Source organism: Stylophora pistillata, chromosome 6, assembly GCF_964205215.1.
Source record: "Stylophora pistillata chromosome 6, jaStyPist1.2, whole genome shotgun sequence".
Taxonomy (NCBI): domain Eukaryota; kingdom Metazoa; phylum Cnidaria; class Anthozoa; order Scleractinia; family Pocilloporidae; genus Stylophora; species Stylophora pistillata.
The window spans coordinates 24,898,097-24,910,876 of NC_142524.1; the positions used below are offsets into that span (position 1 = coordinate 24,898,097).

A 12,780-nucleotide genomic window follows, 5' to 3' on the forward strand; every position below is an offset into this window, starting at 1 on the left:
ACCCCTGTTGTTTTTTCCTTTCTTTTTCGTTTCAGTCATAAATTCGAAGAATTCTCTGGATCGGAAATAATAATTATATGTTGCTATCATACTTTCAGGTACTTACTCTCCAATCGATAAGTTTCATTTCTAAATCCCTTCAACGATACGAGACTTTCAAGAATGTCACGGGAATCCACGGGAATCGAGGCATGACAAAAATAAACATTGACGTCACAAAGAAGGGACAGAACCCGAACACACTCACGTGGGGTCGACCTTCAAAGTTTGCCGAGCTTAGCATTTTCGCAATTGAGGAGGGAGTAAAGATGGTAGCGCGCTTTCTGGCGCTCCTGGCAACTATATTCGGGAGCTCTTTATTGATCACGGTAAGTTCTTCACTTTTTTTAAGTTGTTTTCTACAAAACATAGCCCTTTCTTCGTGCCATATTGGCTTCGAGGCGTCCGGCACGGTGAAATCTAGAAAGGTTTTGATTACTTTGCTTATTTCATCGTTTCGCGTTGAGCGACGAAATTGCTTTCGAAACGTTTCAGGGCCATTAGCGTTCAGAATAGCTCTATTAATGAGACTAAAATTTATTATTTCACGGGTTTGTTTGATGAGAATAACCATGGAATGTTTTTGAAAGCAGTTATGATAAAATCTCGCTTTGGTTGCTATTTTCGCTCGTGACAACACACAACTCCAATACAAATGGAAATTAACACGATTCATGTCTCTATCTCGCCTTTCACGGGGAATACATTTTCTATTCTTGCGCTCAAGTCGCTTCAGCTGTGGCTACTGCACCTATTCAGTCTCGCAGAGAAGTTTTCGTGTCTTCAGAGAGCGAACAAGCACATGCTTTTAGCAAAGTATCACGTATCATTTGTTCCGGAGACCACCATGTGAATGCTGAAAGTGAATCGAATACAGCTGCTTCGCCATGCGACTAGCCGTCTCAAACTCGATATTTGTGCCAAACTAGCATATTTTCTCGGTTCTCTTTCGTGTGGAGTAGATTTGTTGTTTATTTTGGAAGATATGTTTTGATTGGGGTTTTGCAATAATTAACTTTGAACGCGGCTCCATCACATTGTACAAGTAATTGCGGTACAGGTTGAAACCAACTGCGAGATACAAATATCCGACTTGTTTAGACTATAAAACATAACAACGGCTAAAACACTCGGGAAAAGCAATCCAATACCCGTTACTCGAAAGCAGAAAAGAAAACGGCATTTGACAACGCTTTATTTGAGCGCTTTTGCCCTCCGGACAAAATTTTGACAAATCGCTTTACTTTGCTTGATTCATATTAGCGAGTACTACGCAGTCTTGAATGTTGGCGGTACTTTTGGCTTCGCTAGAGTTTCTTAATCCGTTTCGAGAGTGTTTTTTTTTCCTCTCGCATCTTTTCGGCATATTATACTTCTAAAGTGAGGGTAAATAGTATTCTTTGTCGGCTCGTGTTCGCCGGCCTGTATGCTCGGGCGACTTCTAAACTGACCCTCCTACCCTGTATATGTTCGAACTTGCCTAACGAAAACAATACGCAATAAATAGAGACTACAATTAGATATAAGATTCTTTTCATTGCTGCACTTCGCGGTGTCAGCTGAGTGAAAATTGCACAAAGCAGGGCATTGAGCGTATCGTGTTTACTTTATTTTTTCTTTCACGAAGATATCGCTTGCTGTGAGTCTCGTGTATTGCGGGGCGCCAGTCGTAAGTCTAATGTTGGCAAATATGTTGTAACACAAAACATTATGCGTTTAGTGCCCGTGGCAAAATGGGCCAAATTGCAGACCGCAATTATTTTGACAGTGGAAATCGCGATGGGAGAGCTACCAAAGATCGAAAGGTCTAATAGACCCTTGTTTACAACAAAACAGCACCAGCATAGTTTAAATAATTCACCTGTAAGGCGTACTTGTGGAATGGTGCCTTAAAGTTATTTATTTTGGTCGGCGAGAACAGCTCATTGAAATATACAAAAAAAAAAAAAAAGGAAAAAATGCAAGAGTCGAGGTGTTTTAGATCCTCGGGGGCTAGTTTCGTCAAGAAAAACAACTCTTTCGTTTTTGCAAGATGCCCCGATATTGTCAAGTGGTGAAGTAGCAAAACAAACTTAATCCCGTCGTAATGTAGTAATTCATTTGCTCCAATAGAGATGCATCGTTGTCGATGCGGATCAACAAGATGTCAAGGAAATTCCATCGCGAATATATTAAAATTCCTAGATTGAACTCTTGCCTCCTGCCGGAAATATCGCTAAGTCTTACGGATCTATCATTCCATCGCATTCTAGTTAAACGATGTGTACCCTTAAATTTACATTTTTTTAAACCAATTTTCCACTCTAAATTGTTTCAAATTTAAAAACCATACAGACAATATAGATAAAAGTTCCATTAGATTGCGTGTTCGACGGCTCTGATTTCAAGACCGGAAACCGTTCGATTTGTTTTACACAGCTGGACTTCTATTTCCCATCGGAACGGCATTTTAATAAAATATTCCTTTCCTGTACAGTTGTTTATTGCAAGTTTTAACACTTTACAAAACTCTTTGTTGTACTTGTAAAACGGCACGTAGAGCGCCTTCAGGTGTAATATTGTGTACCTTAGTTGAACACATCACGTACTATGCGGATTTCCTTTCTTACTTTGCGCTTTGTCGGATACAAATATGGGAAAATAAATATTTTGTAGCGGAGCTAATGCTTACTGTTGTAAATCAAAGCAAGAATGTGGAAAAAATTAGCCAGATGTTTTAATAACTCGAACGTAAATTCATACCAAAGCAATACAAAGCAAACAGAATGAATAATATGTCGTGATCTGGTAGACAGCTAGCGCCATATTACTTCTCTCGGTCTACAGCTTTGCGATTATACTTTTTGATTTTAATAAACGGACTTCTTTAAAGGTGATTTAGTGGATAGAACAGGGGAATTTTTTATTCTGGACGCTATGTTTCTCACTTTAAAAGATTTAAAGTAGAATTTTGCAATGATACATGCTTGCGTGACCTGGTACTGACTGGCCGGCGCCTTATCGGATCGAGGGTCACTTTTTATCTTATATCGCTAAAAGGTTTAATTATTGCTCGCAGCCAAAGAAAGAGTTTATCTTTGGCACTTTCCTTTTAGATGTAAGAGCTCTGTTTTCTACGAAGAGGTCTGATGGCAACCAAGGGGTATTAACTCGAGGACAGAAGACAAATTAAAATCACTTACAATAATTGAATTCTACCGCAATTCTTTGCACGTGACTTGAATGTGAGCTAGGGGCGACATGTTTGTAAGGATGAAATTTCTTGGACTGAATTATTATATATTCGTTTTTCATATAATGATGCGATATTGTTCTTGTCTGCAAATATTTTTTTAAAAGTACGGATCGTCTTAAATCTCTGAGAGCACAACTTTTAATTCTCAATAATAAAAAAATATATCTATATTTAGGTCAGAAAAGGGCGTCACTCTTGCGTAAAACTCGCTTCAGTAAGGAAAAAGCGATTTTTTTTCACGTTTTTCTGCATTCTCAAGACTTTGGTGGGTAGAAATGGAAATTCTTACGCTACGAATACGAATAATTGCGACTAAACGTCTCTTTCTTTAATAGATTATGGCCTAATATAAATTACATAGAAAATGGACTTCGTCCCTCGAATATTTTTATTTATCTTTTAACATAATTGTTTGATGTTTTTGTCCACACATGTGCAGAAAATGGCTTGAAAAGGTTTTCTTTTTCCCTTTTCATTGAGGCTTGAAACATTTTTCGGCGGAAAAGGAAGAAAAAGTTTGCGTTTTCCAATAAAAACACTCCACATCGATTGATGTATTAGGTACGTGAGTATGGGAAATTGCCTCTTCCTCACAGATTTCTATTTTTATCGCGCACTCTTGGCGGAAACTGATGCGGTAATAATGGAACACAGATTTAACGAAAGTTAAAACCTTTTTACGACTAGACTCTATCAGTGGACTTTTCAAATATGCCTGGACACGACATGGAGATTGAAAACGCTAGTTAAGTAAATGATTGGCATTGTGGGAACAATAACCTCAATTTACACCGGGCGAACTTGACATTTATTGAAGCATTGTCTAATAAGAAAGTGGCTTTTCTTCTGCACCGTCGTTAAAGAACTCAAAATGCGTTTTAGAAGCCTTGGGTGTCTTTGGTTTTTAGTTTTATTATCACAGGTTAGAGATCTTTTTTATTTTCTGTTTGGTTCATTATGATTTCGATAGGAAACGTAGTTGATAGTAAATATATTTACTTTGAATGGACCGATAGGGTGCTCATCCGTGCGCGATATCAGGGTCTCTTCAGCATCGCATATTTCAAACAAACATTTAAGAACTATTCCTATATGAGTTCGGTCAAGAATCGTCGTAACCAGCGAGCAAATTATGTCAGTAGCACAAATATTGTGTGTTTGTTCATGTTGCATAAGCCATACGTCTACGCAGGTTTTTCTCACGATTATCCACTGAGAGCGAGACAAAAATCTGAACCGAAACTCTAAGGTTAAGTTCACCTTATCAGATCCGTTTTACTTATATTTTTCTCCGTCCGAGGTAATCTGCGAACGATTTTCTTCAATCTCGGAATTTCTGTGAAACACAACGTGCTTCGCGAAATCAATTATTTTCGTCATTGGCGCTAAAACAGCCATGATATGTTTGTACAAGTTATTAATGCGAGTGGTTTTGAATGTATTCGCACGTTAACAAGGTGTTGGTAAATTTTCATCGTAAACAGAAGATAGTGTTTGCGTTTGTAGATAATTTAAGATTACGAAACCACTTTTGTTGAGGAAATCACCAAGGAAACACTTAAAGGTGAAAATATGTAGTTCTATGCTAGTGCACCATGCTCGTCCTCTGGGAAATTGTCACTTCAAGTGGATGTTATCACTGTGCAAGGCGATAAGCCATTGTATCTTCTCATGTTTTTGCAGTTTATGTTTAAAATTTAGCAGTATTTTGCGCTAAAAGGAGGTAAACCCGTTTAAATCCAGCGCTTGATTAACATTTCGTGACTCGCTCTAATCTTTTTGCCAAGTCAGCGCCTTTTCGGCAACGGAAATGTCATTGCCAACATTGAAATTCGTCGTTTTCTTAACAAAGGAAAGCGAAATCAACTTTTTTTTATTCCATTGATTAGTTAATAAAACTACTATTTGCCCATTTTAAACGTTAAAACGGTCGAAAGGACCTTTTTTCCTACCTTTTTCCGCCAAACTTTAAGATGTAAACTGACTCAAGTGTTCGCGGAAACCACAAAAAGCCCACCTCAATTAATTGGCTTTTCGTGTTACGCTCACGCTACGTTAGGGCTTATTTCAGCGGGGACGATTTGAACCGTGGTCTGTCTGTTGGAATTCTACTAAAGTTACGTTTAATTTAATTATAAATCACGTTATTTTAGCAGTTAACTTAGCTTTTTCGTAGACCGTGAAAGGGCTAGTTTGTTTTTCGTCTCGTATCATTCGCGTGCGATAATTTGAGATATTTTGTGCAAATTACCCGTGACTACAGTCAAGCACGCAACGCCATAAAAAGAAAATATATACCTTTCATCGTGATGTGAAAAAGTTTTTTAAAAGGTTTTTTACCTCTTAGGTCGAAGAATACGTGTTATACGAAGTCCGTAAACAAAATAAGCAAACATTACTTGGTGGTCAGAGGTACCGCGGCCTTGAACCCCCTACACGTGACCTGTGCAGTCTTTTTCTGAATTCAATTAAATTCTTTTTAGTATCATGATAATCACATGAAAGTTTAAGAGGTTTCTGTTTTAAAACTTGTTTTATTTGTAAACTTTTACCAGTGTTTCAGATTTGATGTCAATTGCGTTGCGTTCAGCGTTCATCATTTTCGATTAACGTGGGTTTGTTTGAGAGGCACTTCACTTTGATAAACATGAATGATAAAAACTGCGAGATATTAGATTTTGTTTGGAGTGATTTTGACGCGAAGATAAAAGAAAAAAAAAAACCTTATTTCCCTTGCAGCGAAGGAAAAATACAACAAAACAGAACGTGGCAATAAAAACATAACCGAAAAAGGAGATGTCAGGATGTTGCTAGTTCCTATCTTGACTAATGAGAAATTTCTCTAAGTACAATATTCTTACATTACCATGTAAAAAGGGTGACGATATTAACAAGGAGTTTTTGTTTGATTTAATACCATATTCTTAGAGATAAAAGTGATCATTTTCAGTCTTCCATAGCTTTGTGTTGACGCAAATTGCATAACAACTATTGTCGTCAGAGCGGAAAGTTGAGACTTAATGTCTTGTGTAGGCGGCTCTCGCAAACTGAACGAGCTCAGTAATGCCTGACCCAAAGGCTGGCCTGCGCAAATTTTCCCTCCTCCCCAAGGAAACTTGAAGGATTTCTTTGTGTAGGGAGGGTTAGGGGGGATTTTTTATGTAGTAAACCGGCCTGTTTGGTCTTCAAAACGGTTGGGTCGCCATTGTAAAATTTTCACTATCAAATTAAAATAAAAGTAGCTTTATGTGTAAGCCTATTTATGGATCCTGTCATGATGAACCATCCTACATGAAACAACAAAACCTCTAAAACCAAGCAAGAACTGATTTTACTTTCTCTTCGCAGACAATCGCCGTAGGATGCGGCCCAGGAACTTTTGTTAATTCAACCACTTTGGTTTGTGAAAAGTGTCCAAATGGTACATTTACGGATCACGAAAATGCTCAAAGCTGTTCGACGTGTAAAAGTTGTGTCGGGAGGAATAATGTGATGGTTAAACCATGCACCCCTACCTCAAACACCAAGTGTGAGTGCGCTCCTGGTCACTACTTCGACGCGTTTTTGATTTGCCTCAAATGCCAGCCATGTAGACGAGGGTTTGGATTTGTGAGCAACTGCACAGCAACAAGGAAAACAACTTGTGAACGTTGCGAAAAGGTGGGACTAAAATACGCTGTTCAGCATTTAACTGATCTATACTACCATATTTTCACCTTGAAAGACGAAACTTTTGAGCTTTTCAAGTTTGTCAAGTGCAATCTGTTATGCACCACCATCAATCGACATGTTTTTTACAGAACCTCGTGCTTTTTTATTACGGTTTACCCATCGACGGTCCCCATCGAATAGAACAACATTACGTCACGCGAAAGACTGTATGACGCATACATAATTTCGAGGTTTTATTCCATTTGAAGGAAAATTTTATTACGCTAACCTAAAACCTATCTTGATAACAGCAGCTTCATTGGCGATATGTTGCCATAGCGATCGAAAATGAGCTGATAATGAGCTGGTTGCGAAACGTGTTGTATTAGTCTGTCGGATGGGTGTCTAGTGTGTTGAAAGAACAGCGTAATAGGTATCTTTGCGAATATATCTCTTACCATTTATTTTTTTATTTTTGCTGAAGGATAATTTGTTCGGAACTGCAAATATGTGTCTATCACACCAGAAGCATTAATACCACAATTTATAATTGGGTTTCGAAAGTTGTCTGGTATCGCTTTGGTATTGCTCCACTTCACACAGTAACTGGTCCAGAAACTTAAACAATCAGATCCAAAACTAATGGTGTCTTGCTTACCGCATTTTTCTGCGTATGAAGCAGTTTGCCTATTTTTACTTTGAGTTGTCTTTGGCCTTTTAGGGTATTTTCACTCGCTCTGATTCATTAGCCGTTACAATTCCTTTAGCTTTGGTTGTTAAGGCACTCGATCAAATAGCACTTTATCAGTACGAAAAATAAGAAGACATCAGATTCAGACGACCAAAATATGCGGACGACGAAACGGAATATATTTAATGACACGTGTATCAAATACAAATACGTCAGAGTAGATTCGAGAACCATCAAACAGACAATCGTCTGTTAACATATGGCCTCAGTGATCTGTGAAACGCGAAAAAAGAAGCTATCAACATCAAATACAAACAGCTATTTTCAATTGCTCTCCAATAGCTCTCTAAGCATTTATCTTCCAACAACTGAGTTTTAATTCTCCCCTCCAGCTTCTGCAAGTTTTCTTGTAAAATTTATTATGAGAATTTGGGTTAAGATCAAGAAAACTTCTACGAGATAAGTTCGAGTATTCTCGTTACCTATTTGCTGGATAATGTATGGATTATATAGGGAGAAGTTACTTGTTTATCACTTCTAAGAGTTTAAAGGGCTAACTTCCACGATTGATCTGTGTCTGACTTTTTCCCAAGTATCAATACATTCGATAGCATCGAAACGTTGTGTGTTTTTCTCGCTAATATTTACTCTTCAATATCGATACATTTTCCAGTAAAATGGTGACGCCACAGTCAAAATTCAAAATCATTTTTATCCATGGTACCAAGATACTAACTGCCTCATTTTGTTTTTTAAACTAACTTTGTAAAAATATTTTAATTTCTCATCAGGGAAAAACGTTTTCAAGTGGCAAGGGCTTTGCTTCTTGTAAACCATGTAGTAAATGTCAGAAAGGAGAGGTCGTTTTAGAGAAGTGCACTAGAAGGAAGGACACAAAATGCATACCGGAGAAAGATAAAAATAATTCGAAACAGAAAGACTTGAGACCTGTACCCACCAAATCAACCCTTCGATTTGATAGTGTGACAAAATTAGCAAAGGACGAGCCGTCAACATCTTCATCAGGATCCGAATCATTTTCAACTCTATCCAGTAAGTCGCTCTCTATCAATTTTTTTCGGCTACTGGTTGCTTTGAAAAAATATGTAGATAATTAACTTATTTACATGATTTTTTTAATTGAATTAAATTTCATGTACAAATTAAAATGAGATTCCTCCACCGGAAAGAAGGACCCTCGAAAATGTGCCACGTGGCTCAATTGGTGGGGAGCACGGGTTCTAGTTATGTCGAAGCCAGAATTTCTTTCAGGCCACTTTTCTGCAATTGCTTAAATTGCGGCTCACCTGCGAGGAACACTGCTTTACTTTAGTTATTTATATTTAACTTGGTAGGCCCTTGCACGGTGAGAAAAAAGGAGGGAAAAAATTCCGCGCTATCAATGCGATTTTGCCGTCAAAGTTCAAGGAAGTTTTATAGATTTTAAATGAAATGTGTGACATTTTATGACAGAGTGATGTGATTAATTTCAAAAAATGGCACACGTTTAAGGTAGAGAGAATCCCTAAGCTGAGGTGGAAATTTCTTTATGGTAGTGCCGGTGGCTGTATGCTGTATGTGCTGTATGGACAACTTCGTTACCGGTGTCTGTTCCCTTCCCTTTCTCCTACCCCTCCCTCCTTAAGTGCTTCAGTGGGTGGGGGAAAAAAGAAAGAACCTGGGAACGAGATTTGGTTCTGGAAACCTTGGCACCACCCAAACCTCTTTCTTATTCCGTTTCAGCGAATGTACCAGTCGTAACGGGAGTAAAGGAAGAGAGTGAATCCTCTGAAGAGGACGAAATTGGCTTCCAGGCTGCCTTATACTCTCTTATTGCACTGCTCTTCATCCTTGTCATTGGTGCAATGATTTGTGTTTGGCATAGGAGACGGAGCAGCAGAAAACGCCCAAAGAAGAGGGGCAAACCAGGTATGATCAACTTTCCTTGCTATTTTTGTGTCACGGTTACTAATGACAAGGAAGGAAATTAATCGAATCTGTAACCAGCTACGCCAACCTTTTTAGCGATGTCTGTCATGTGAGTCTAAATTAAGAAAACAAAGGAAAATAATTGATGTTTGCGCGTCGCGTGAGGTAGACTATTACTTTTTTGCGCCTCTTTCCCACAGCTCCACGCAGCGCGCCAAATTTATTTGTCTCGCTGATTTCTTTTGTCCTTTTATCTAACTTGCGCGACTGACTTCGCCTAAAAAGAGGGGCCATTCGTCGTCTAAGCTGCCCAGACAGGTGCAATGGAGGTCCCATTTTTTAACGTTTTGGTGGAGTGAAAGAGTCATGCCATCAAAGTTGTAAATGCTTTTTATTTCAGTAGATTCATGCGAGGAACCGAGTACAAGAACAAACTCGAGGGAAGTCGTTGGAGCAGTAGAAAATCCCTACAGCTCTTTGCCCTTCATTGGAGGACGACATGGTTGGTGACATCCTTTTTTTTTCTGTTTGTTACTGTTGTTGTTGTTTTTTTAATCATACGCCCTTTTTTCGCGGATGTAAAGCTTTCTTCGCCTTACCCCAAGATCGTCACCTCTCCCTTTTCTTCCGACCAGAGGGCGTGATAACTTTTGTCAATCAAACTTGAGTCACAAAGAAATTTATCATCTGGGATCTGGGGGTTGAAGATCTTTTTTAACGCTTTCATGAGAATTACTTCTCTTTGTCGCTTTCAAATTCTTTATCACAATTGTAAAACCATTTTTTTCCTTCGTCAATTCAGGTGATAAAATGCTTCGAGACGTTTCTTACACCCTTATTTCGGAACTATCACAGTTTTTAAATCCTGGAGACCGATGGAAACAGCTGGGTGGACGACTCCAATTCAACACTACCCAGATCAATAATTTTGCTTTGGATAAAAGAACAGCCACCGATGCTATGCTTGGGGAGTGGGGACAGAAAGACACTGCTACTGTTGTAGCGCTCAGAGATACTTTCAGGGCCATGAAATGGTCGAAAGAAGCGAATATCACCGAAGCGTATGTGTAGCTAATGTTGTCGTAACTAAATTGCAATATGTCCGTAAATTAAAAGCAGTGAGATCCTGCAGGCACTGCAGTTGTCTGTGAGCCGAAGTGCGAAACTTTCTTGGAGAAATTTTAATTAAGTTTGAGAATCCTGTTGTAGTAAAGTCGTGTATCAAATTCATAGTCGAAATCCTACAACTCAATAACGAAGACGTAGAATTATAGAATCAGATTATAGAATTGACAAATATGGTGTGTTTTAAAACTATTTAATTCATAAAATGAAATCAAACCTTGTTTATTACTTTTACAATCATTTTGAATTATTTGACGAGATTCTCCTAAAATTATGAAACGGAATGTTTACGATGGCTTATTTTGTCGGTTTGTCAATGTAAAGTGTTCAAAATTCCTTAATTTATTATTATTGTGGAATACAAGTACGGACAATCCTCAGAGGAGATAATAAAACGGGTGTGTCGTTCGTAAGTGAAAAAGAGAAAAACCGAAAAACTGGGTTTTAAAACCAGTGAACCACGACAAAAACAGTGACCTTTTAATCGTCAAGAGGTGCTTATCAACCAAACACGCTTTCGGCGATATATAGAGAAATGAAATTGGTATTTTATGCCATTTAGTAGTCACGTAGTTGACGGAATTAATAAGCAATGTTAAATTAAGATAACGTATGAGACACTTTCGCTTTAATTTTGCTATAGGTACACTTTTCAGAATTTTGAGTGCGTTTGTTCTGAAATTAGTGACAGTCAATCAAACTGCGATTTGTGATTTACACAAAAGAGACACGCTATGTTTTGCTTTCAGGTTTTCAGATTGATAATAATTCTGAAAGAGAGTTGATGTTATTTTTAATTTTTCGTATTTTTGGCGCCTTCTATCAATGATCCGCTCGTTGTTTAAAAAATTTGTTCGTAAATTTGCACAATAATTTATGCATCGTGCAAAACGTGGAAACCGTTTGTGGTTACTCATAGAATGTATATTTTTGTATACAGCTGTTAACGAAATCGTTTGTATGAAAATAATTTTTTTTTACGCAAAAATTAAGATGAGTATTTTCTTACCTTGCTAAGAGATAAGTTAAACATTGTTTGAAAATAATTTTGTATTCTCGAGTTAAAATTTAAAGTAACTGAGCGCATAAATTTATAATCGCTCGAGTTTTTTGGCAATATTTTGACAATTGCATCTTGGCATTGTTTCGTATTCAATGAAATGGTATTTAATTTATGGACAGTTTAATACAATAATTAAAAAAGGTCATCTTGCTAATGCTTGACAGGCTTAAAGTACGTGAATATAATTACGAACTTAGATTCTTTTGGGAAAGAAACAGACATTTTGATGTTTGGTAAAGGCAAGCTAAGTCGGGGAACTGTTTTCTCTCAACCTCAGACAAACCTCTCACTTACTTTAGGGCCTGAAACAATTGAAAATTATGTTACTGATTAATTGACAGAATGTAATGTTGCTACTGCTTTTGAGAAAGGATGTTCAAGAAAGACATAATTACCGTTTGGTAAATCCCGCTAATGGGATGAAGAGTTTGAATAATATTATCGTTATCAATGGTCGAAGACTTGAAAAAGGGATATTCCTGGATGAAGTTTAAACAATTTATTACGTCAGAGACACAGTAAAGATGCGGATATTGTGGTCTAGCTTGTCGTGCCAGTAAACTGGTGGCCTAAATATACACATGATAAATTAGTACAGAATACATACGGGGCAATTTAGCGAAAAAAAAAAAAAAAAAAAAAAAAAAACTGCACTTTTGTTTTAACCAATGGTCAAGCTGAGAAGAGCGAGAAAATTGTGATTTTGAAATTTTTGTTGCTTGCCGAAGTAACGAAATGAGTAATTTGGTGGGTTCTCTCTCTTCATGTTCCACGCTCGATACATTTAAAACATTTGCATAATAGTAAAGACGAGGGGGTTGTATTTAAGAGCGTAGAGAGATCCTATTTAATGTATAATTTATTGTGTCACGTTTATTTTAAGCTTCTTGTAAGAAATGTATGATTATTTTTTTGTGACCCGTTTGTAATAAATTGAGAAATGAACATCTCGCAGTCAAGTTTCTTTATTTCCTATCGAGAGATACTCTCTAAAGACTACACTTGTAGTTTGGGGCTTAGTTATTTGCATGTCTGCATAAAAACAAC

The 12,780-nt window shown here is 37.6% G+C and overlaps 1 protein-coding gene across 3 annotated transcripts; it reads left to right on the forward strand.

The window, feature by feature from the left end:
* The first annotated feature begins 208 nt into the window (after positions 1-208).
* Positions 209-12,678, forward strand: LOC111344697 (tumor necrosis factor receptor superfamily member 16). Of its 3 annotated transcripts, none has more exons than XM_022951942.2 (6): positions 209-368; positions 6,623-6,934; positions 8,408-8,669; positions 9,360-9,545; positions 9,946-10,047; positions 10,348-12,678. In XM_022951942.2, the coding sequence occupies exons 1-6, from the start codon at positions 309-311 to the stop codon at positions 10,614-10,616; spliced, it is 1,191 nt and encodes a 396-aa protein (XP_022807677.1). In that variant the 5' UTR covers positions 209-308; the 3' UTR covers positions 10,617-12,678. The 3 variants fall into 3 exon arrangements, with proteins under 3 accessions (XP_022807677.1, XP_022807678.1, XP_022807679.1); XM_022951943.2 differs by having other exon boundaries at positions 9,949-10,047; XM_022951944.2 differs by lacking the exon at positions 209-368 and adding an exon at positions 3,920-4,196.
* Positions 12,679-12,780: the final 102 nt, after the last annotated feature.